General features: G+C 41.3%; 1 protein-coding gene across 6 annotated transcripts; it reads left to right on the forward strand.

Annotated features, from left to right (window-relative positions):
- Positions 1-833: 833 nt before the first annotated feature.
- AIDA (axin interactor, dorsalization associated) lies at positions 834-22,796 on the forward strand. 6 transcript variants are annotated; one of them, XM_033144713.1, is made up of 12 exons: positions 834-1,088; positions 8,101-8,170; positions 11,743-11,796; positions 14,393-14,413; positions 14,510-14,564; positions 17,172-17,235; positions 17,472-17,578; positions 18,370-18,429; positions 19,509-19,631; positions 21,328-21,450; positions 21,910-22,027; positions 22,344-22,796. In XM_033144713.1, the coding sequence occupies exons 1-12, from the start codon at positions 979-981 to the stop codon at positions 22,438-22,440; spliced, it is 1,002 nt and encodes a 333-aa protein (XP_033000604.1). In that variant the 5' UTR covers positions 834-978; the 3' UTR covers positions 22,441-22,796. The 6 variants fall into 6 exon arrangements, with proteins under 6 accessions (XP_033000604.1, XP_033000606.1, XP_033000607.1 ...); XM_033144716.1 differs by having other exon boundaries at positions 835-1,088; positions 18,418-18,429; XM_033144715.1 differs by lacking the exon at positions 14,393-14,413.
- Positions 22,797-23,338: the final 542 nt, after the last annotated feature.

Below are 23,338 nucleotides of genomic sequence, written 5' to 3' on the forward strand. Positions count from 1 at the left end.
CCATGGATCCCAGATTTTTGTGGTGCAGGCTGTGCCCCTGGACATGATATGTGATTTGACGGTGAGTTTGGGGTGTCCCAATGCAGAAATCATGAGGATCCATGAGGATCCGTGTTTTTTAAACAAGTTTTTGCACCATTGTGGCCCCACAAAACAGTGGGTGCATGATTTTTTTGATGCTACATATAGACTGAGATGTGGTCTACAGTATCATTGTGTTTTTTTTTCATTTGAATGAAAAAATCATATGAATTCATGAGGATCCGTCTAGATCCGCCTTTTACCCTTTTCCGGTCTCATGCGCTTACTCAACTGCTCCCCTGCCAGTATGGGAAAAGGGACACAAGACTACATTGGAGGGCTGTCCTAAGAGCCACCCTCTCCCAATTTTTAATATGGAATAACAATGATCGTTTGCGTGCGCACATACAAATGAATAAATATTTCCCGCAAGAAAGAAGGCTCGAGCTCCATCACGAGCCCGGTCTTTGCTTCTGCTGTTCGATCGCAGCCTCCGGGGAATGAATTTCTCTGCTGTCTTCCTCGGGAAAGCCCAGCGAGCATGTAAACCCAGCAGCCCCCTTCTTTAGATTGCCTTCTTTATATGCTCACTGACCAGGGACTTAAGCCCCATTGAACTCAAGGCGGCTTTACTCCCGAGTAGGAACAACGGACTGGCGGGAGGCCCCGGCCCATCCAAAGCCGACACTCGCTCGCCAGTGTCACCGCGGCTCTAAATGCGCCCTAGAGCAGAGCAAGGAAGGAGGGTCGGCCACAACCGAGCATGATGGCGGGGAGGCGGAGCCGGCCCAGAGGCGGCCGCCAGGTTTGGTTGTGGTGGCAGATGGGCTTGGTCGGTGACTGAGTAGCGGTGCTGCAGGCTTTGGACGGAGCAGCCGTTGCCCGGCGCGAGTCCTCCTCCCCCTCCCCCCCGCGCGGCCCCGGGGGTGAAAATGGTGCCCTAGCAGCGCTGGGACCATGTCGGAAGCGGCCCGGAGCCTCCTGCAGCGCTGGGGCGCCAGTTTCAGGAAAGGCACCGACTTCGACTCCTGGGGGCAGCTCGTGGAGGCGATAGACGAGTATCAGATGTGAGTGCGGGGTGGGCGGCGGCGGCGGCGCCTGGGGCTGCTGTCTGCTGAGGCGAGGCAGCTCCGAAGGGCTGGGCAGCCCGGCGGCGGCGGGTGAGAGAGGCGACGTGCGGCACTGGGTGGGGCAAAGAAGTTGAGGCTGGGGCGAAGGCACTTGGAGGGCTGCGGGCGCCTGGGTGGGTCTGGCGCTTCTGGGCGGAGGCCGAGGGTGGTGACCCGAAGGGCACAAGCATCGAAAAAGCTCTGGGTGGAGCTGAGAGGCTCCGGTTCCTCAGGAGACGAGGGCGGCGGCGGCGGGGGGAGGGGGGGTTTGAAGGCTACAAGAGGTTCTGCTTGGAGCCCATGTGTCGATGCTTCACTTCAGGGTTTTTTGGTGGGGAGGGGGGTTTAGGGCCACGAAGGTCCCAGGGGGGTTGCCTGTGGGTGAAGATGAGTCCGTCTTCAGTTGAGGCGTTGGGGAGCCGTGGGAAGGGCTGCTGAACTAGATCACTCCTATCTCTATTTCTAAATATTTGCTTCCAACATTGAGCTTTGAAGCCTTAGGGAAGGATGGGGAGATATCTCCTCCTCAGTGTCCTCGCCCTGGGTCTCTCTCTCTCTGTTTGTGTGTGTGTGTGTGTTCTGCGCTGAAACCCAAGGTTACCATTAGAAATAAGACCAAACGATTTTGTTAACGTTGTCTTGCTTCCCCAGGCACAGAACTATCTATGTGTTTGCCTGTTGTGTGGTGTCTGGCGAAAGTTTTGCCTTTGGGGGCCACCTGTTGTTGTCCACATTGTTAATCTGGGTGCTGCGACTATCTCTCAGCCCTCCCTAGAGCTGCCAGATGTGCTGTGGCACAGGGCTTCTTGCAACTCTAGAAAGTGTCGGTGGAAGAAGGGTTTCTGCAGGTGCAGGTGCTTTGGATGCTGTGCTGTGGAGATCCGTGCTTGCCAGTTAGATACCTACCCTCCATAAAAATCGGATAGACCCACCTTTTCTTTCATGCCAAGCTTTCATGTTTTGCCGATGGGCACCCAGCTGGCACTTGGGGACTGCTGCATAATATTAATAGCTTGCTGGGAAGCAATTATGACTGCTGTTCTTGACTTGAATCAAATCTACAAAAAGCCAGAAGACAGGCTGAGATCCAAGAGAGCTACTTAAGGCTTAAACTCATGCAAGGGGCTTCCTGTTAAATTTGTTCCTATTCAAACAGCTGACATCCTCCTTGCCATACCTCAAACAGCTTTTAAAGCACCTTGGTGACTTCTAATCAGTATGGCATGGGGAGGGCTCCAGTTCAAGAAAAAGAAGTCTAAAAACCCATTGACCTCACAGAATGAGATTAATAATTCTTTGGCGTCTTGTCCTAGAGCATGTGCCCTTCATCTTTCAAATAGTTATTCGCTGTGCGTTACAAGTTACTTCAGAATCTTTTTCTCTCCCTCCTACAATAGAAATAGAAATATATATACTTTATTGTCACTGTACCACATGTTTACAGTGAGATTAAACGAGTCCCCCTCTTCCCCACAATCTCTCAGTCCTTGATACACTCTATGTGCTGTCGTACAACCTCCAACCCCGAACCTCAGCTGCAATTTTGCTGTCTTCCATTCAGCAGCCACACAACATAGGAGTATCCCTTTGTGAGTGCCATGTAGGTGTGAAGTATAGAATCAGTTATATGGCCTCTGTTGACATACGCTGAAGCTGTTTCTAGGCCTCCCCTGGTTAGTATATGCCATGTCACCACATCATTGTTAATCAGAGTACAGTGAACCCAGTTATTATTTATTAAATTTCTATACCACCCTTTCAGCTACCTTTGGCTGCCACTGGTTTGCAGTTGGCGTTACTGATGAATTTATGAGTACATATCACTTTTTGTGTATCATGCAGGTTGTCAAGTAAGGAAACACTTAAATACCTGCTGTTGACATTTGCTGGAGCTGTTCTAGGTCTCCACTGGAATTGTCTGTAAAATGTTAATACAGAGGACAATTCACTCAAGGAAATGCCAAGCACAGTACTGCATCAGATGGTCTGTGCGAATAAAGGTTCATTTCTATGTTTGCGATGGAACTTAATATAGATTTTACATGGAAAATGCTGTACGGGTTCATGGTAGGCTTGTGGAACACCAGTAATTTTTTCTTGTTAAACTGCTTTAGTTTGTGCAGTATGCATTAGTTTCAGACTTTCCTGGAAAACCATGCAAATGGTTCTGTGATAGGAATTTAGCCATTTTGTCTTGCCTCTTAAAACTTTCACAGGTTTTTGAAGGAGGGGATAAACCAGGCAGCAGAAGTGATGAACCTCATCACTAATGTCTCATCAGAAAGCAGTAGTAACAGTGTGACCATCAGCAGCTCTCTTTCCCCCGCCAGCTGCTTAAGTGGTGGAGCATAACATCCCTTTTCATTGAACTGTATTTCAGGGCTGTCCACTGCACTACTTTCACTCGATATGAGTGTGCAAACCTGCCCTAAGAGATGTAATGGTGAAATCTAGAAATGGTAAATGTGGTCCTGTATTTCTAGGACAAAAATAGGGCAGAGTAATCCTGTGGGCGGATTTGGATTTGCATCCAAATCTCATGCACTCAGAGTTGCAGTTTTGCCAGTTTGACTCATGGTGTGCCTATGGATAATTTGCCAACTCCCAACTTAGCTTCCCATCTTTAAAATATTGAAAATGGTGCCTCAGTAACTGTTATTGAGGGACAAAACTTTTTTCCTGTTTTCAGCCCTACATGGGAAAATTTTAGGTAAATGGGGAAAACATTAAGTACTTATCTCTTTTAGAATAATGGATGGGATGCTTTTAAAGGCACTGTTTTAAAATATTGGTGTTCGCTGAACTTCATTCCCTTAAAATGGTTTCTAAGAGCAATCAACTTTGCTAGATTTTATTTTATTTTGTTTTATTTTTACATTTACATCTGCACTTCATCATAAAAAGTTCTCAGGGTGTGTCACAAAACATACAAACACATAACATCAAAGATGAAAATAAGACACGCTTAAAACCCACTTTGAGAATTGTTTCTTTGCTATCCCTCCTAAAAATGTCAGGTTTCACCTCTTCATATTATATATATTTTTTGTAGCTTTATAGATGGGTAGGGACGGTCTTTGCTGTTCTGGCTTAACTTATCATTTAGGTTTAAGATGAGCAAATTCAATCTTAGAAATAAAATCACAAATCTAGTACTTCAGAAAGGAAAAAGAGGGTGTGCCGGACAGAAATCATTGTATGCTTGTATAGAAATATTGCAGAATTGACAGTTTATAGTACATGTACAGAATTAGCAAGTTATATATATATTGTTCAGACTGTTCCACTTAGATTTGTGGAGTTGTTTGGCAACATCAGCTGGGTGCAGCTTTCTTTGTATCTTTTCAAGTAGGTAAGTACAGTGGTACTTCGGGTTACAGACGCTTCAGGTTACATACGCTTCAGGTTACAGACTCCGCTAACCCAGAAATAACACTTCAGGTTAAGAACTTTGCTTCAGGATAAGAAAAGAAATCGTGCTCTGGCGGCGCAACGGCAGCAGGAGGTCCCATTAGCTAAAGTGGTGCTTCAGGTTAAGAACAGTTTCAGGTTAAGAACGGACCTCCAGAATGAATTAAGCACGTAACCAGAGGTACCACTGTATGAGTTTCCATTTGCAAGTTTAGATCATTTCACTGTTTTTCTTGCTGTTAAATTGATAGTCCTTGTCACTTTGCAGGGTTGTATAACCCTGCAAAGGGATTTTTTGTCTCTTTCAAATGTATGCTGTATGCTATGCATTTAATGATGTCATCTTTTTCCATGTACCTAAGATCAGACTTCCTCAACCTTGGTCCTCCAGATGTTTTTTGGCCTACAACTCCCATGATCCCTAGCTAGCTGGACCAGTGGTCAGGGATGATGGGAACTGTAGTATCAACACACATGGAGGCCCAAGGTTGAGGAAGCCTGCCTAAGATCTTCAAACACGTTTTTGCCTTCTCAACTACATACCTCCAAAATCTCTAGCATTTCCCCACCTTGCTTTTTTTTTTTGGTCTCCCATCTCTTATTCCATTACACAAGAGGTTTAGAAGCTTGACATTCAGATGGAACATGAGCCTATAGCTCCTGGCAGAATTAGTACCACAACTCGGGCCATGAGGAAAAGTGGACTGAACTCTTGGTCCATCTACTTCTCCAAGCCATAGCTGTCAACTTTTCCCTTTTTCTAAGGGAAATTCCCTTATTCCAAATAGGATTCCTCGCAAGAAAAGGGAAATGTTGACAGCTATGCTCCAAGCACCTGAGAAAAGAGGTGCTTCCACTGCAGCAATTACATCTCTTGGCTTTGTGCATTGCTGGAAGCAGCATATAGGTAACATAAATACCAAATGGTCTGATGGTTGATCTGGAAAAACCCTACTAGCTGAAATCATGTGTTACAAGCCGTGTGCTGTGTAGGCTTACATTTCCCCCTATAATTTGAAGGATTTCTCATGGAGGGGTATGCAGTTGTTAGGAGAGAGGCTAGCCTTTTCTGATCTTTTTTTCACACCACCTTTTTGGTTGGCCTGCATAATGGGTATAAAAGCTTTCCCCTGTCCTATGTTTGTTAATTTTTTTTAAGTGGAAAATTGATGCCCTGTTTCCATTTACCGCAGGGCTAGGGAAACTTTTTCAGTCTGAGGTCCACATCCCCTTTCAGGTGACCTGGAGGCCAGATGCCAGTGATGAGCAGGCCAGAGGGAAGAGTGGGCAGAGCAGTAATTGTAAATTTTACCTTAATGCACCAGCCTAGTTTCTACCCAATTCTATACACATCCCTCATCCAGGCAAGCAAGAATCTCTATCAGAGTTCAAGGGCACATTCCTGCCGGGCAAAGGCACTCAAGGAGGGTGGGGAAGCAAGGCTGTTATGGTGTGTGACTTTGGGTACACGGTATGTAATTGGAGAGAGTCAGATTAAGAGGCCCAGAGTGGTACATTTGGCCCCTGGGCCTGAGTATTCCTACCCTTAACTTAGTGTGTTGAATAAATCTGCGGGTGACCAGTCAGAACAACCTGTTTTCTGCATTTTCTTGGGCTTCTTTGCTGGGGGATTTGGGGCATGCCACTGCCACATACTCTGCTGTTTGCCACTTACCTGCATGGCCTATTCCCTGAGGCAAGCATTAGCTCTGTCTTTGTTGCCACACAGGCAGAGGTGCAATCTTATTTATTTTAGATTTGGGAGAATATTGGTACATTAACTTTCAGAATCCCTGTAAGCTGTGGCAACCATTTTCAAGCTTTCTGTCTTCAACTAGCCCTGTGCACATTGGTTTACCTGCTGGGGGGCTGCTGTGTGTTGCAAAGGTTTCTAGGGTACACAGTTCACAAAGGCGGTTAGCCAGATATATAATAATTGCTTTTCTACCCTAGAACACAGCCAATGAGGTCATGTAAGGAAAGATCAGTAAAAATAAGAGGGGTTTCTGATGGCTCCTGCTCCTAGGTAGATTCCTGCTAAATGAATTTTATCTCATCTTGACCCTTTCTCAATAATAATAATGAACTTTTTCAGTGACGTTTTACATGTTACCGGCTTACTGATTACTAAACAGAATTGCCAACAGCCTGCTTCTGTATGAGTATTTTTTGGAAGCAAGTATAAATTGTTTAGCTTTGATTGAAATAGTGGTAGGAATGGATCATATAAGTTCAGTGTCTAGATTGGGATGAACTTACTGCTGTTGATCATTATTCAAAGGAATCTCCAGTAACCTGATGTTCAGCAGGCTCCAGCAAGACCTTTAGGCACGCCTCCAACAGGTCGTCATCGCCTGCTGCTCTACTACACTAGTACCTTAGCTGTCAGAATGTTGTGAAGCTTCCCAGTTCCGAGTGCAGCTTTTGGGGCATTGCCAATAAGGGTGGGTAGCTGCTGTTGGGAGGCAGAGATTCGGAAGCACTATTGGGCGTACTTCTGTTTATATCCTAGCCCTAATTCCTGCCACTTGTGTGAACTTGGATTAAGTTGCCTGGAGTCTGCATTATCTGTTATATGAGACAGCATAACTTCAGTTCCCTGTATGTTACGTAACTCCTTCGTTTGATTGCATCTGCTTAGAAAGTGCATTGGAAGTTGCATATCTGCTTCAAACTCAACTTTCCTGCAAGTCAGATTATAGATTTTAAAAAAATGATAGGAACAGGGATCTCGTTTTGAGAGTGTTTTGGTGCCCTTGATCACATAAATGCTTCCTCAAATATAAAGCAATTTCTGTCATTTTCTGATAAGGACTTGACCTACAGAGATGCTAAATGGTATGGATATACTATGGCTTTTTATAGAGAATAGTAACAGGTGTTGTTATGGGCTTGGTTGAGATGTACAGTAGTAGTTTGACTATTTCTTATTTACTCAGAACTTACATCATAGGTGGGAGCTGCGTTAATGACAGTAAGAATTTCCATGCAGAATGTAAAATCGAAAATTCTTTCTAGTAGCACCTTAGAGACCAACTGAGTTTGTTCCTGGTATGAGCTTTCGTGTGCATGCACACTTCTTCAGATAAGTGCATGCACACGAAAGCTCATACCAGGAACAAACTCAGTTGGTCTCTAAGGTGCTACTAGAAAGAATTTTCGATTTTGTTTTGACTATGGCAGACCAACACGGCTACCCACCTGTACATGCAGAATGTAATGATGGAGGCAACATAGACCAACATAATTGTGTATTCCAAGCATAAAGATAAGAAAAATTGGGTGGCTAATTAATGTATGTCTCAATTATTTCTGGGTGAAAATGTTTGAAGAAGTGCATGTTTTTAAATCTTGGTTTGATTGTCCTTATTTTAATTATTGTATACCTTCCTAACACTACATGTACAATATACATGCTGTTTCATTACTGAAGAGGACACTGTCTGCCTCTTAACATAAAACATACAGGTTCCTGTTTAAACCTGTTTTTAAGAATTTTAAAGAGCACAGTTACCCTTTTATCACCCTAAATTTCACAAAGTGTCTCCCCTCTTTCCAGATTAGCAAGGCATCTACAGAAAGAGGCCCAGTCTCAACCCAACAACTCAGAATTCACAGAAGATCAAAAGGTACATGATGGTGTATGTTCATTGGTGGTGGAATATTCTTTAAAATAGTTTTTAACCCTTTCTCTGCAGTCTTTGGGTGGAAGTAAAGAGAAAAGAGGAAGTACTATCTGGGCAGCCATTTAAAAATAATTGGGTTTTGTGTGGCAGTGAATGTCTGAAAACTGCCTTGTCATGATTTGGGCATTCAGCTTGGAGGGGAAGAAATTTTGTTCAAAGAAACTTAACACAGATTACCATAGATAGAAAGTAATCTCACCTCTAAGTAGGAGATCTCTGCTTCACCATGCACCAACAAGTTAGCCAGGCCATTGAAAATTCGTTCATTTTATTATACAGGTGACATTTTGGCTTTAAACAAAATATCTCCATTCACAATATGTTAATGAGAATGCCAACCTGGCTGCCTCTATTGCATCATTCAGCAGAGCTTTTATGTCTAGTACAGGGTGTTTTATACTCTAGCCGGATGGAGGTGGTAAAACTAATGGTGACTTGTTTGTGTAGCATTTTGAGGATAAAATTACTTGCATCTGCTGGACCTTGACTCCATTATTATAGCAGGTGAATCTCAAAAAGGATCCAGAACACTGCTTTGTCTTGTTTTGTTGGATGAACTTCAGTTGGTATGGTTTGAGGATGTGAACAAGGTGCTTGGATTGGTGTGGGTGATCATGTGTGCTCTGGACCTTTGCTCTTCATTGCTGATAAAAACTAATAAAGAGGGGGAGGCTAGTTGGGCCAGATGTGATTAATGCCTCTTTACTAGAAAGAACAGTCCCTGTCTGCTTAAAGGACGCAGTGGTAAAACCACTCCTTAAGCCTTCCCTGGATCCAGAAAATTTAAACAGCTGCCAGCCAGCCATAATGTCCCCTCCTTGTACATAGTTCTTGAGCAAGTGGTTGCTAACCAAATCCAGGCTCTCTTGGATGAAACAGATTTTCTAAATCAATACCAATCAGGGTTTATCATAGCCCTGGGGCTATGATGTGTGATAGAAGTGAATGTGTATGGGTAACTTGTCCACTGCGATCTGGAGCTTGAATCACTTAATAGGTAAATGCTTCCAGACCTAAATTAGGAAAAAAATGTATGCTAAAATACCGTAGTTTTGATTGAGTCTCCGTATTGCTTAACTGACTCTGCCTGGCCTTAAGTACAGCAGACAGAATTTTGCTCTTGAACAGAGCTCCTCTCTTCTTCCTATTGCAGTCCCCCCCTGCAAAAAAAATAATTTAAAAATTGCTTCTCAGAACACCATGAAATATGAGGACTATAGCTGGAGGAAGGATCAGCAGATTGGCGGTCTCCCCTTGCATGAATGGAAATGTCTTCTACTCTGGGGTTCTGTTGAATCCCTGCCAATGTGTAGTAGAGCCTTCAAATGGATCTTCAATAAGAGTATGCATGGTGAGGATTGGGAGATTAATTCCCTGCCTTTCGAGGCACATTCTAGGATAGCATGGAAGTGCACTCTGAAAAGGTTTGGTTAGATCTGTGGTCCATCTTAATCAAAAGAGTGATGGGTGGATAAAGGCAGAACAAGCAGGTGTTAATGCCAATGACATTTTTTCATTGTTATAACTGCTATATGTTTATATCTGCTGTGACGATTATACAACTATCACTGCAAAATGATGAGATTTAATGGATCTTGCTTTAAATGTCAAGATACAATCTCTGGAAGAATAACCAGCTTTGTTTTGGACTATTTTTAATGTAAAGAGAGTCTTCTTCCTATCTAGAGTAGCAAATTGTTACAAGGCAATTAGAAAGCGGGGGTCTTCCCTGGACACTACCATCTCAGTGCATAAATTTCTGATGTTTGGGGGCGGGGGGAACAGGAGCAAAGAAAGCATTCAGGTTCTGATGTTCTAAGAAGGAAGGGCCAGGAATAAATGAGTGGTGTGTTTCTTTAGGGAGAAGTGGATAGGTGACTAAATGAAATGCAGTTGGGTTTGGAATTAGACTGAGAACTTTTCAGCCACATCTCTCGTTGTTGTTTTTTAAATATGTAAGTGCCAAAAACATTTGGAGAGAGATTCTGTGTTCAGACATTAATACAGTACTAGAATCCTCCAAAACAAGATGGGTGAGTTGGAGTGCTTGGTCTTAGAGGCAAGCATAGATAGAATCAGCATAACAGAAACCTGGTGGAATGGAGAGAACCAGTGTGACATGGTTATCTCTAGGTACAAACTCTATAGGAAGGACAGGTGTGGGCATAATGGACATTGTGTCATTCTGTGCATCATAGAGGACATAAAGTCAAATGATCTGGAAATTTCACTAGTTGAATCCCTTTCTTGTTTAATTTCTTCTTACTGCTCACACCTCTCTTCTCATGGTGAGTTCTTGGCTATTGTAAAAGGGGGGGGGGTGTCTTGATTTTTCTGTAACATTTAGCAGTATCAGGTCATGAAAATCCTGTTTTGTTGCAAACTATCACTATCATATACTTATAGCTGATTACTAGCAAATAGACTTAAAGCTCTGACAAAGCAAAATTCAGTTTGGACGAAAAACGTGTGCAGTAACACGAACATTACTTACACAGCAGAGCTAATGGTTAACATACCCAATAGTGCACTCTTAAGATTCAGTTTTAACATAAATTGTGGACAAAGATTCTCACTTGCAAGGTCATTAGAACTTTAATGCTTTTAATGTGATAAAGTGTTTTCCCTGCTGAATAATGAAGCATCTTGTTGGGGAAAGCAACACTTGGAAAAACATTAGCTGTATCTAGCTGTAGTGTTTTGGATTTGGGTTTTTTTTAAAGTTAGTGTTGGGTGTGGTTCCTGAGAAATAGCTATGAATAATGCTTGCTGGTATCTTGCCACCATTCAATAGATCTCTGTTTCTTTCTTTAAAAAATAACAAACCAGACCTATTCCTTGTGGCTCTAAATCTCTCCCAAGCAAATCTGAGTGCATTATCATTCTTCAACTCTCAAGTGCCTTCTAACACATCTCAAAGCTTTCTGCTCCACAACAAAGTGCAGATGGCAAGTTCAAGCAGCTGTAATACTCTAATTTGGGGAGAAGAAATAGGGCTGTAAGCCTAGCTGTTAAGCCAGGAAAGGAAAGCAGACTGATACCTCACTTGCCTCTGGCTCAGTGCAGGGGGTGAGTGGGAAGGAATGTGGGTGGAGGAAAAAGAAGAGAACATCTTTAGCCCTCTTGTTTACAACACTGTATTCAGGAAGAATCTCATATTAGAATTTAATATATTCTGATTTGTGTTCATCTATGAAGATGTGGTCTCTTGTAGCTCAGTCTGGAAGTTGATTGTCATTCTGCTTTCAAACTACATGTGTTGCACAGCTGAACTTGCATAATAAAATGTACAGTATATTTTTGTGCAGGAGTGTGGCTGCATATGGGAAGCAGCTCCTAGGAACACAGAGCAATATCCTTGCCCACTATTTCTGCCTCTACACTTAGATAGGCACTTTGCTGTCTCTTCCATCTTTTACACACACAACTGAATTGCTGCTGCTTTAGTACATGAGCTTGAAAAGAAATATTATGTTAGTAAAAAAAAAAAGTAAACTTTCTCCTCTCACTTACAGAAAACTTTAGCAAAGATCGCAACATGTTTGGAACTCAGGAGTGCAGCTTTGCAGGTACAGTTAATTCAGTTTCCACCTTGTGACTTCCAGTTTCTTTGTGCGACTCATGAATGTTAAATAAAAGGCACTATCTATGGAAATATCGCTTGTTACATATATTGTATTCTATTCCTCTGTTAGCCACTTATTATAGGGAATCAGAAGCAGAAGGAGAGATAAAATTGAGCAGTGGTTGAGCTCCCCAAATGAGAATAGAATCATAGAATTGTAGAGACTGTTTGAGGTCTTCTGAGCCAACCTACTGCTCAATTCAGAATGAAGCTACAGCATTCCTGACAATCCTATGCTTAAATACCTCCAGTAGAGATGCCATTCCTAGGGCAGTCTGTTCCACTGACAAACTGCTTTTTGTTATCAAGTTTCTCCTAATGCTTAGCTGAAGTCTTCTTTGCAATTTCCATTCTTTGTCTCTAGCCCTCTGGAACATCATTGCTCTTTAGATATTTGAAGATTGCTATCACATATTTCCTTAATATTATCTTCTCTAGGCTCAACACACTCAGCTCTCTTTCTGTCAGTCTTCATAAAACCCCTCACTGTTCTGACTACCCTCCTCTGGTTGGTCAATGTTCTTCTTAAAACAACTTCTGAATATTGAAGGTGGTGGCTTTCTGCGTGTATTTTCAAGCCTTCCATGTTAATATCACCGAAGTTTTCCTAAATATCACCCAAGTGCTTAGGGGGCTACTCACAAAGGTGCTCTTGTCCCATGAACAACAAAGTAAAGTAGACTGATCCCTTCACTAGCAGTGATGTATTTTGGAGTTGGTCCAGGATGAGAATGACATCTAGTTTTATTTGTTGCTTTTCTTCACCTTTTAAATTTTCTCCTATAGATTATTGTGCAGGAAAAAGTAACATCACCACTCATATATATACTTCAGAGAAACTTAGTTAGTTTCCTACTGACATGTTAGATCACAATAGAAAGTAGCGCAAACTGAAACCTGTTTCATAATCATTTTACTACAACAAGCACAGGAATGAAGCCCTTTGGGCTTATGCTGAAATTCTTGATGTGAAACTGCCCTATACTGAACCAGACCATGCAACTGTCTGTAGTCTACTTTTCTGTGACTGGTTGAAGTTCTCCAAGCAGAGGTCTCAATCCTGGTATCTGAGATCCTCTTAACTAGAGACAACAGGGACTGAACTTTGGACCTTCTGCATGCAAAGCATATGTATGCTTTACTGCTGGAGCACAAAAAAATAGAACTGAGAAGTGTGATACATGGCAGCATGTTTCCTTTGCCATAAGAAAAGCAGCCAGGTTCTAGTCGTTGAGATTTCTGAAGACTTCCGCCCAGTAGTCAAGAGCAGCTGGAGGTGCTTGCCTTGATATCACACTGAGAGGTGAAGAAATGCTGCTGGCCAACAGGCAGACTTCTATCTCTGGTTATCTTGCTCAGTTAATCTCTCATAGCTGTTAAAAAGAAAAGTAGAGATGATAAGCCTGCTGCCTGTGGATTTCTCTCCCTTCAGTTTGACATCAGGACAAGCTTCTTCAGCTTTCCTATTGAGGGAGCCTTTAGAACGTGGTTTATATTTTTCTCACAGTGAGTATAATGTTTCGCTAGGCTCTGACTTTAGACAAATCAGCTCAATGTCTACAGTGCCATTTCTTTCTTTTAAGCACATATTACTAAATTGCATGCTGTTTCAACATGCCAATACTTCAGTCTTAAGCAAATGTGTCATTATCTGCCTTCAACACCAGCATAATTACTTCTTGATATCTGTATGTATTGCCAACAGGTCTCCATGCAATATAAGATGTGAGCCTCACCGGGATGTTTAATTAATTAAATGCAGTGACTAGTAAGCTGGTAGTTGCCACTGTTCTGTGTTCGCTGCAGCCTTTATTTCTTCCTGATCTGTAACTTGCTTTGCCCTCCAGTCTTGATCTATGCTATCTTCTCCTTCTAAAGTTATTTTAGCACAAGGCCCCACCTTAGTTCTGCCCGATCAGTCATCTTATCACTGGTTTCTTCACCTCTGGCCTGGTCTGACCACATGAGCAATTAAAACACATTCATAATCCTTAATGTTTTTTGTCCTGGTTCTAGTCCTGTAACCTGCAGTTCTCCATATCATGTTTGAATCCAACTCCCATCATCCCCAGCATGACCACTTGCCAGGGATGATAGGATTTGGGAGTCAAACAACATCTGAAAGGCCTGTTTATCCTGCAAACCCTGCCCTGAATTTTGGTGGTCTTCACACAAAAATTCCCGCCCTATGGTTTAATTAAAATATATAAGGGACCAGTGTGTGTGTGATAAAGTGGATCTAATATGGAAAATGATTGGACATTATTACCATATTCAATTTTTGAAAAGAGAGCAGATATTGCTTAAGACAAACAAGGGAAATTATTTTCTCTATTTCTAATGCCTTAATGAATCTTCAAGAAGTTGGAGAGAATGCTGCTTTTTTGATGCATTAAAGACATGCTGATAATTCAACATGTGTTCCAGTCAGTTTTTTACATCAGCAGGATTTTGTGTCTCAATAACTTTTTCCCTTTAGGTAAACAATGAAGTTCAAAGGTACCCAAAGAACTAACAGTTAGTTTCTCTTTGAAATACAGGGCCCTTTCAGGAAACAAGAGGTAGAACAAAATGCAAAACCAGCACTACTTTTACCATTGTAACTGGCTGTAGCAATGGATAGTAGATACAGATATGTAATACTACTTTCCTTTTAGTCTACACAGTCCCAGGAAGAATTTAAGCTAGAGGATCTGAAGAAACTAGAACCAAGTAAGTATCTTTTAATTTCAAGAATAATTTAAAAGCAGCGTCAGTGTGGGATGGTGTTCAGTCAGCTGTGCTATTGTGATATTCTGGTTTCTCTTACTGTGCACCACAAATAACAACTTGGAGGGCCCACATGTTGGTCTTGGTTTTCATATCTAGGTGCTTGGGCTCCTGATTGCTATAAATGTATTCCGAACAGTTCTATAAAGTTTCTATTGGTAAGCAGCTAGGAGCTGATTGGTTTTCTCCAGGAAAAAAATCTTCCAAGCATGCTGTTCCATCAGGCAAGTGATGAAGCAACTCTCTAGACCAGAATTTCCTTAAATGAATGCTGTGAAAAAGATGTTAATGCATCATGAGAAATTAATTAAACAAGAAGTTACCTTTGAACTGAAAATATCGGCACAGATTTCTGCTGCATCTGTGCATGATTCACTGGCTGTTTACCCTTCCAGCGCAATCGGCTTCTGCTTGGAGGAGGGGGATGTGTATGGATCATTCAATCACTGTTGATGTAAAGATAGATTATCCCTCCTCTGAGACAGCTGCCCATTATGTGCCTACATGAGCCACTCACAAAGCATGTCCAGAACAGTGACTATTGCAGACATATAATGGGTTTTAGTCCAGAAATGTCTACGCGGTATAGACTCATTGAAATGAATGACCATGATTAACCTAGGTCCATTAATTTAATATTTCTACTCTGAGTAGAAGTAAGTTAAATACAAACCAGTGTGCAGGTTCCACTTTGGCAGGTAGCTTTCTTTGATTCAAAGGGTTTATTTTAATGAAAGGTATTGACTGATCTGGTCAATGGTCCGTCTAGTCCAGGGATAGGCAAACTCGGCCCTCCAGATGTTTTGGGACTACAACTCCCATCATCCCTGACCACTGGTCCTGTTAGCTAGGGATGATGGGAGTTGTAGTCCCAAAACATCTGGAGGGCTGAGTTTGCCAATGCCTGGTCTAGTCCAACATCTTGTTCTCAAAATTGCCAACCAGATGCCTGTGGGAAACCTGCAAGCACTCTACCCTCCAGTGGTTTCTGGCGATTGGTATTTAGAGGCCTGCTGCCTCTGACCATGTGTAGCCATCATGCCTAGTAGCCTTTTGATAACCACCAACTTGGATGGCTTTAAAAGGAAGTTACGCAATTCATGGAGGGTAGGGCTATAACAGCCTCCTATGTGAGTGAACTACCCTGGAACTTTTTTAAATAAAGGATGGCATGTGAGTATTTTACATAAATCAATATAAGCAAACTTCATGAGTGAAACATTCCATTTTACTTTTAACCTTCTTGTGAACTTTTGACCCTCCTATGCAGGAGAGAGCTGCGAGAGCAAGTATTTTACAACCCAAATTTTCTAACCAGTACCCAAATGCAGCATGATTGAAAATCCTATTTCTTCACACATGGAAAGCTTGAAAACAGTAGTGTCATATTTTGATTTGGGCAAAGGGGACTGAATTGATGTTGCTCTGAACCTGGTACTTATTTTTTTTCTCCACTCGTAACTCTTAAGGACATGATCCTATGCAAGTCCGAACCCCTCTTTGCTCGTTGTGGCTTATTCCCAGGAACGTGTGCATAACACTGCAGCCTTAGTCTCTAGTGTGCTCTTTTGCAAAAGAGAGAGGTGCCCTGAATTTTTCTGTTCTTGAGCAGGAGAGCAGTGAAATAGGATTCTTCTGTAGTAAAGCATTGAAAGCAAAGTTCTTTCCTTAACTTCTCAGTGTGTTGGGTGAATCACAGTTAAACCACTAAAAACAAACAACCTGTATGTGTAAACAGTGTAGTTGTAAATCCAAAACCACAATATGAAATATTACTTTTTATTGTGTTTTTTATTAAAGATTTTCTTGATATGAAATATTACTTTGAAATGAAAGGTCTTGTCCATCTGTAACCAGGGCTACGATTAATTGTACTCCATGAAGTTCAGCAACCTTATAGAACTTCCTCATATTATCAGGACTGGATATTCCATCTTATTCTGGAGAAGAGTCCTATGTATACAATGCCTTATTCTCTCTCTCTCTCCCCCCCCCCCCACTTTAATTTACATGATGGTAGTGGATATTGTTCTATTAAAAAAATACATACTGTGTGTGGTTGTGTGGGACCAAATGATAAAAGTGCCATCACCAATTGTTCATACTATTTCAGAGAGATTATTGTCTGAGCTTTACTAGGAATGAAAGGAAACACTATTGGTTCTCAGTGTTTGCAAGTTGCTATTTTTTCTGAGAAGAGAGCAAGCTATTTCAACATGAAAAGACAAAAAGTATGGCTCTCACGTTGACATTGATTTAAAATACGATTGGATGTAATTTTTCTCAACATGCATTTGACCATTTTTCTTTCATTTTTTTGCATGAATTAGGTTGTAGAAAATGCTACTTACTTAAAATTCATAATTTTAATTTTAATTATCTGTGAAAATGATAATTACAGTGACCCTGTTGTTATGTTGTAAGCAGCCACTGTTTCTTTCAGGTGTCTTCTGGGAGGGCACAAGAATGAAACCCTCTGCCTGTTTATTTCATTTATACACTAATTAGGCTTTTTGATAGTTAATGGTGACTGTCTGTCTTCCCTTACAGTCTTAAAGAATATTCTTTCCTATAATAAAGAATTTCCCTTTGATGTTCAGCCTGTTCCGCCAAGGTAAGCAGCCATTAAATTAGAAGTATGCATGGAGAGGGCTTTAGGAAGATATACCAGAGATTGAAGTATAGTGTCTAACATGGAAATGTTATAGGTCAATTCTAACTTCCTACCCTCTGGAAGGCTACGGATATTTCCTCAAGCCATACTGTTCATTGCAGGCACATTGGTCTGAAAATAATTGAGTGATGAAGGTGCATAATCACCCCTCAGTTGTGGTGTGTGTGTTTTTAAAGGAAGATCTTAGCACCTGGTGAAGAGGAAGATTTGGAATTTGAAGAAGATGAGGAGGAGGGTGGAGCTGGAGCAGGATCTCCAGACGCGTTTCCTGCCAGAATTCCAGGTAGTAGGGGCACCATTTTCTTCAAATGTCATTTACTAGGATGAGGGTGATGATGTGGGAGTGAAGATTTGTTGCAAAAGTGTTTGGGTGCACACTTGGATGGTCATTAGCTAATGGATGGATACCAGTTGGTGCATCTTCTGTACCAGTCTATGCATAGAAACTTTGCTAAAGTTCTTTTCACATAGTTTACATATAGTAATAAACTACCTAGTGGCAGCAAAGGCAGTAAAGAGGGCATACTTTGCTGCCTCCATTGCATCCTCATTGTGCTGTCCAGTAGTGCGGGCCTTTTATAGTCTGTTCTAAAAGAGATGATAGAACCAACAGTAGCTCGCTGCGACTTATTTGCAAAGCATTTTGACTATAAAATCACTTGCATTCATTGGGATCTTGACTCCTCTCTTATAGCTGATGAATCTCTAGAGGTGTCCAGGGCACCTGAAAGTTGCGCTTCCTGTTCCCCGGCAAATTGCCATGTCTGAAATGGCTCTTAGACCACCAGCACTCGCTTTCATTTTTGTCTTCTATGTCTGGACAAAATTTGTAGGAAGATAAGTGTAAACATAGTGTTGAAATGCTTTTTACAGAAGGTCTTAAATGTGAAAGGCTTAAGGTGACTCATGCAACCTAGATTTTGGGAGGCATTATATACTGCTATTCTCAATCAGCTGCTTTGCTGAATTTGTACTGTTCATTGTACTTGCTTTGCCTGTACAATCTGCTTGTTTCCATGGATCCCCTATTGCATTATTGTGCTGCCTAACTGTACGTGATCTTGTCTTCTACATGCATGGCTCCATCGTGTAACCATATACTACATAATTCATCTAACGCAGGAGCCAATGAAGGTATGATAATAACTTAATGTGAGCAGCTATTAATTGTGAATGTGTTCATATTGGCCAGAGCACTGGCCTTGTGCTTTCACTTGGATGTGAAAACTCTTGTTTGTAAAATCATCCTCCCTACAGCAACAAATGCTAGATGTTGCAGAGCTCTTTGCCCATGCCACCACACAATTAAACCCAAAGTCAGAACATCTCCAAGTGTCTGTATTGCTTTATATGACCAAGGTCACATGAAGGAAGTAATTCCACTTGGGGGTGGTGGCAACGGGGAGGTTGTAATTTGAAGAGTAGATCCTGCAAATTAATACCTTGTACTATCACTTTCAAAAGGAGGAAATTTATGCTGATATTTATTTCTGAACTCTAACATATAATAATATTCATTGGTTACCTTTGATCAGACCTTTGTGAAACTCTGCATGCCAGTTGCTATTTTGTTAGTATCCTTTATCTAAGGTGACTCAAATGTAGATTTGTACTTATATATACACAGGTTTATCACCGTATAGAGCTGCGAGTGCAGTAGTTAATTGGCCCTGAGCCACCATTTTGCATCTGGCTCTGCCATTTCTCTGATCCACTATTTTACACCTGGTTCCAATTACTGGACCTCAGAGTTCCAGTTAAACAGCAATGAAGTTGACCTCAGAGCTGACCTCAACCCCCAGAAGTCTGCCCACCTCAATTGAATCGAGGTCTTTGGGTACAGAGGTGAATCTTTTGTCTTCCCACAATGGGTGTATCTGCTTATTTGGGGGATTAGATGTACTAATACAATATATCTGATCCTTGTAATCCAAGTGTACTGGATTACTGGTGGCTGGTACCCTGCTTCCCCACATGGTGAAAAGGACCTGCAGACTTCTAACTCTTGAGACTTGCTGCCAGATCCAAATGAATAGCTGTTTGTTTGTGGCTCAAGGTAGTCCTTGAACATTAGGCAGCCCCGTTTTTCCTTGAATACACTCAGTGGATTGAATCCTCCAGGTTCAGAATGCAGATAAAAACAGTGGTAGAAGCTGTGCTGAAGGGCTATAATTCTGTTTCTTTAACACCCCCTTGTCTTATTTTCTTGCCAGGTACATTATTACCAAGATTGCCATCTGAACCCGGGATGACGTTGCTTACTATCAAAATAGAGAAAATTGGTCTTAAAGATGCTGGGCAGTGCATTGATCCCTATATCACAGTTAGTGTGAAAGGTAGTTGTTTTGTTAGTTGCGTTGGCAAGGCAATTAAGTCATGCTTTGTTCCTTTGACACTTCAGATCTACTCCCAGCTGCCAGCAGACTTGGTAGTAATTGCTTAAGACTCCCACAGCAAGTATGCAGTTTCCCCCCTCAACATGTACACATTTTCTGACTCAATCAGTGTTTAGGAAGGGTTGAAAAATGACACATTTGTGTCATGCCAGTATCCCAAGATACTGGTTTTGAGAGGCATCCTGCATCTGTTAGGAGTTGTGCATTATCCAGACTTTTTCCAGGTCTTCAACATCGTAGCTCCTCTTTTCACTTTGAAATTTGAATAAGGTGCTACTGGAAAGAATTTTTGATTTTGTTTTGAAATCAATGTTCTGTTTCATGTCATAAGTGTTTGAATCTTACTTGACTTTTAATATTCAGCAAGTCATGACAGATTTCTATTAGATTAACTTCTGATGATGAAATTGTGTTCAAATATATAAAAGCCATGTCTACCTTTGTATCATTCTGTTTCTTTAAAAATGCTAATGACAAAGTGTTCCTAAAAGAATAAATAGAGCAACATATTTTGTGGATTTCTTGAAAATCTTCAAGTTATGTTTGAGGTGTGAAAGTATTGAGCCTTATTTAAAAAAAAGGTGGATGATGTGTTTGGAAAGTGCCCTTCACAGAATTGAATTTATGTTATGCCTACTGTTACTGTTACTGCTGGGTGATAGTTTACTGGACAATATCCTGCAATATGCACTGCAAATACATTCAGATCTAACATGTCAGATTTTCTGTAGCAAAATCACCCCTGGGTAGGAAATAGCATATACCTTGAGCGTACTACTAGGGAGGGTGGTATTCTAGTTATGCAATGGCCTCACCTGGAACCGCCTCATGGTATTTTCAGTGCCTGCCAGATGAAAATATTTGTATTTATCCAGGCCTTTTAAGCTACTTGAGTTTTTTTAAGCATGAAATTCCAGTCTTAATCTGCAAGAAAGGAAATGATTAGTGCTGTTTTAATTTTGTGAGCTTCCAAGAACGTACACTAGAAGAAAATATATTTTACTGAGTAGCCATACAAACATAATGAACAGCACTGCAGTTCTACTTACAGAATTTTTTTTGATCCCGTGGAGATGTCTGCTAATGTTAGAAAAGAGGCATTCTTTAACCAATTTCCCTTCAGTCTAGACCACCCTCCATGCTGTACTGGAGGGTCCCTCAGCTATCTGGAGCACAAGGCAGGGTGCAGGACACTGCAACATGGAGTAGGAAAAATTGTCTTCCTTTTTTTTTAATGTTAGTCAATGCTTCTGCTGAATTAAAAGGATTCCTTAAGCAGAATGGCAACATTGGATTTCACCCTCAATAAATACGTTGTCATATGCATGTGTCTCTCTTGCAACAAGTGATGCACAATGAGAATTCTTAATATGTGTGATACGTCAGTTCCCTGTGGTATTATGTACACAATTTTGGATTGGACGTGATAGTCATGTAAGATACTTGCCTTGTCTAAAGGTGATTCTTGTGCTGTTCCCCAAAACAAATGCCTTTTTCACTAGTAACATGTATAATTCTGTTGTTACATTTTCAGGAATGGAGGCTTCCAAAATTTAATGCAGTGGTCCTTGTATTTTTCTAAGAATTGAAACAGCTCTTTCTTCTGATAAAAACATCATGTTTTGCCTCCTAACAGATTTGAATGGGATAGACTTGACCCCTGTGCAGGACACACCAGTTGCTTCAAGGAAGGAGGACACATATGTTCATTTTAATGTGGACATCGAGATTCAGAAACATGTTGAAAAATTAACAAAAGGTTTGTTACATCAAAATATGACCAAACTGATCAAAGCTGAATTTAGAACCACTGCAGAAGTCAAAAATCTAGGGTGGGGAGGAAGAACATTTACATGTTTTGCTTTCGTGACAGATTGACAACAGTTTTCTAATAACTGCTCGGTACCTTTTATAACGTAAAGCAAAAAGTGTTGCTTAATGGGAGGCAGCTTTGTGCCAAGCCTATAAAAAGAAGCACTCTGCCATGTAACATGCACTGTGTTGCTACAGCTCTACATCATTTCTACATGGCTCAGTTGGGTTGTGGGTTCAAGCCCCACGTTGGGCAAAAGATTCCTGCATTGCAGGGGGTTGGATGAGATGACCCTCATGGTCCCTTCCAACTCTACAATTCTATGAGTCTATGTGGTTGGGGGTCTTCACCCTCTGTATCCTAGATGCCTCCTATCAAAGAATGATTCTTTTCCCCTCTGTTCAGGTGCAGCTATTTTCTTTGAATTTAAACACTATAAGCCTAAGAAAAGGTTCACCAGCACCAAGTGCTTTGCCTTCATGGAGATGGATGAAATTAAACCTGGACCAATTGTTATAGAACTGTAAGTGACCTTGGGCACACGCTGTACACTCAGATCCTACCAATTGCTTGCATGTTGAAGAACATAACTACTTGTGCTATGCTGGATTGGCAATTGCTGCTCAAAGTCTGCTAGACTTGATAAAGATGTTGAGCATCCTCTGCCAAAATTATTAAAACTTTTAGTAGGTAAGATAGCAGGGGAGTGAATCAAAACCTAATACATCTTGACATGGGATGCTGCAGCGCACAGAGGCAGGTTCATTGTAACTGTGTGCATGCACATGTCCTAAGGATCATTAAACTAAAGAGTCTGACAGTTCTTTATGTAATTATAGGTACAAAAAACCCACTGACTTCAAGAGGAAGAAACTCCAGTTGTTGACCAAGAAGCCACTTTATCTTCACCTCCATCAAACACTGCACAAAGAGTGACTTTTGTGAACTGAACCACTTGCCACAAAACCATAGCAGCTGCCTTATGTAGCACTCATCCTTCAGGACGCAGGGGAAATGGCCAACTAGTCAAATGGGACCATCACCTGCTGCACATCGAGTGGATCAGCAGCCAAGCCCTGCCACCTAGGTGCAGTTTTCTTTGGAATGTATATTTTTTATCACAGATGTTCCAAAGCGTGTTGTGAATTTTCCTAATTGGACTGGTTGTAAGAGTTAAGTTTTGTAATTTGGTTTCTACACCCATTTAAGAACACCCCAACTAAGGCGGTTGGGAAGTCCTCATCCGCCAGACCTGATACAGCAATAAAGATGTGCCAGTATCAACAAAATTATTATCGTGATGGTTGCTGCAACTCTTCAAGTATGCATCTCTCTCTAGTCAATGGATTGGTTTTATGAAGGTAACCCCCCCCCAAAAAAAAGCACTTGAATTTACTTGATACAAAAAGATCCTTGGTCATGAGTAAGACTCCAGAGTAGGATGCTGCACCCTTGATTGCCTTCATCTTTTCATATGCCTGTTTTTCTTCAGTTTGGGGAGAAAAGTAGCTACAAATGAATCACAGTGCTTCTGAATTCCTGAAAATAAATACCGTAGGTAAATCACAAGAAAGGCTGCGCATATATATATATATATATATATATATATAATCAGCTGGTTTGCCTAATGACTTGAATTTTCTACATTGATCATTAAAGGAAATTAAGCCACCCTAATTACCTTGTTATAAGAAAAACAAATTGTGTAACAACCTTAAAGGAGGAAACAGCTGCTGTTACCAGAGGAACTGAGCTCTTTGCCAGCCTCCATACAAAATTCCTTGTGAAATTTACCTTATATTTGGGAGAATGGAAATATGCAAAATAATTTTGA

The sequence above is a fragment of the Lacerta agilis genome, chromosome 3, assembly GCF_009819535.1.
Source record: "Lacerta agilis isolate rLacAgi1 chromosome 3, rLacAgi1.pri, whole genome shotgun sequence".
In the NCBI taxonomy this organism is placed as follows: Eukaryota; Metazoa; Chordata; class Lepidosauria; order Squamata; family Lacertidae; genus Lacerta; species Lacerta agilis.

Bases quoted from the DNA above. Each gene is read 5' to 3' on its own strand.
- AIDA (XM_033144713.1), top strand. From the start codon at position 979: ATGTCGGAAGCGGCCCGGAGCCTCCTGCAGCGCTGGGGCGCCAGTTTC. The intron at 11,797-14,392 runs GTACAGTTAATT...TTTGAAATACAG, and splicing joins TCAGGAGTGCAGCTTTGCAG to GGCCCTTTCAGGAAACAAGA. The intron at 22,028-22,343 runs GTAAGTGACCTT...ATGTAATTATAG, and splicing joins GGACCAATTGTTATAGAACT to GTACAAAAAACCCACTGACT.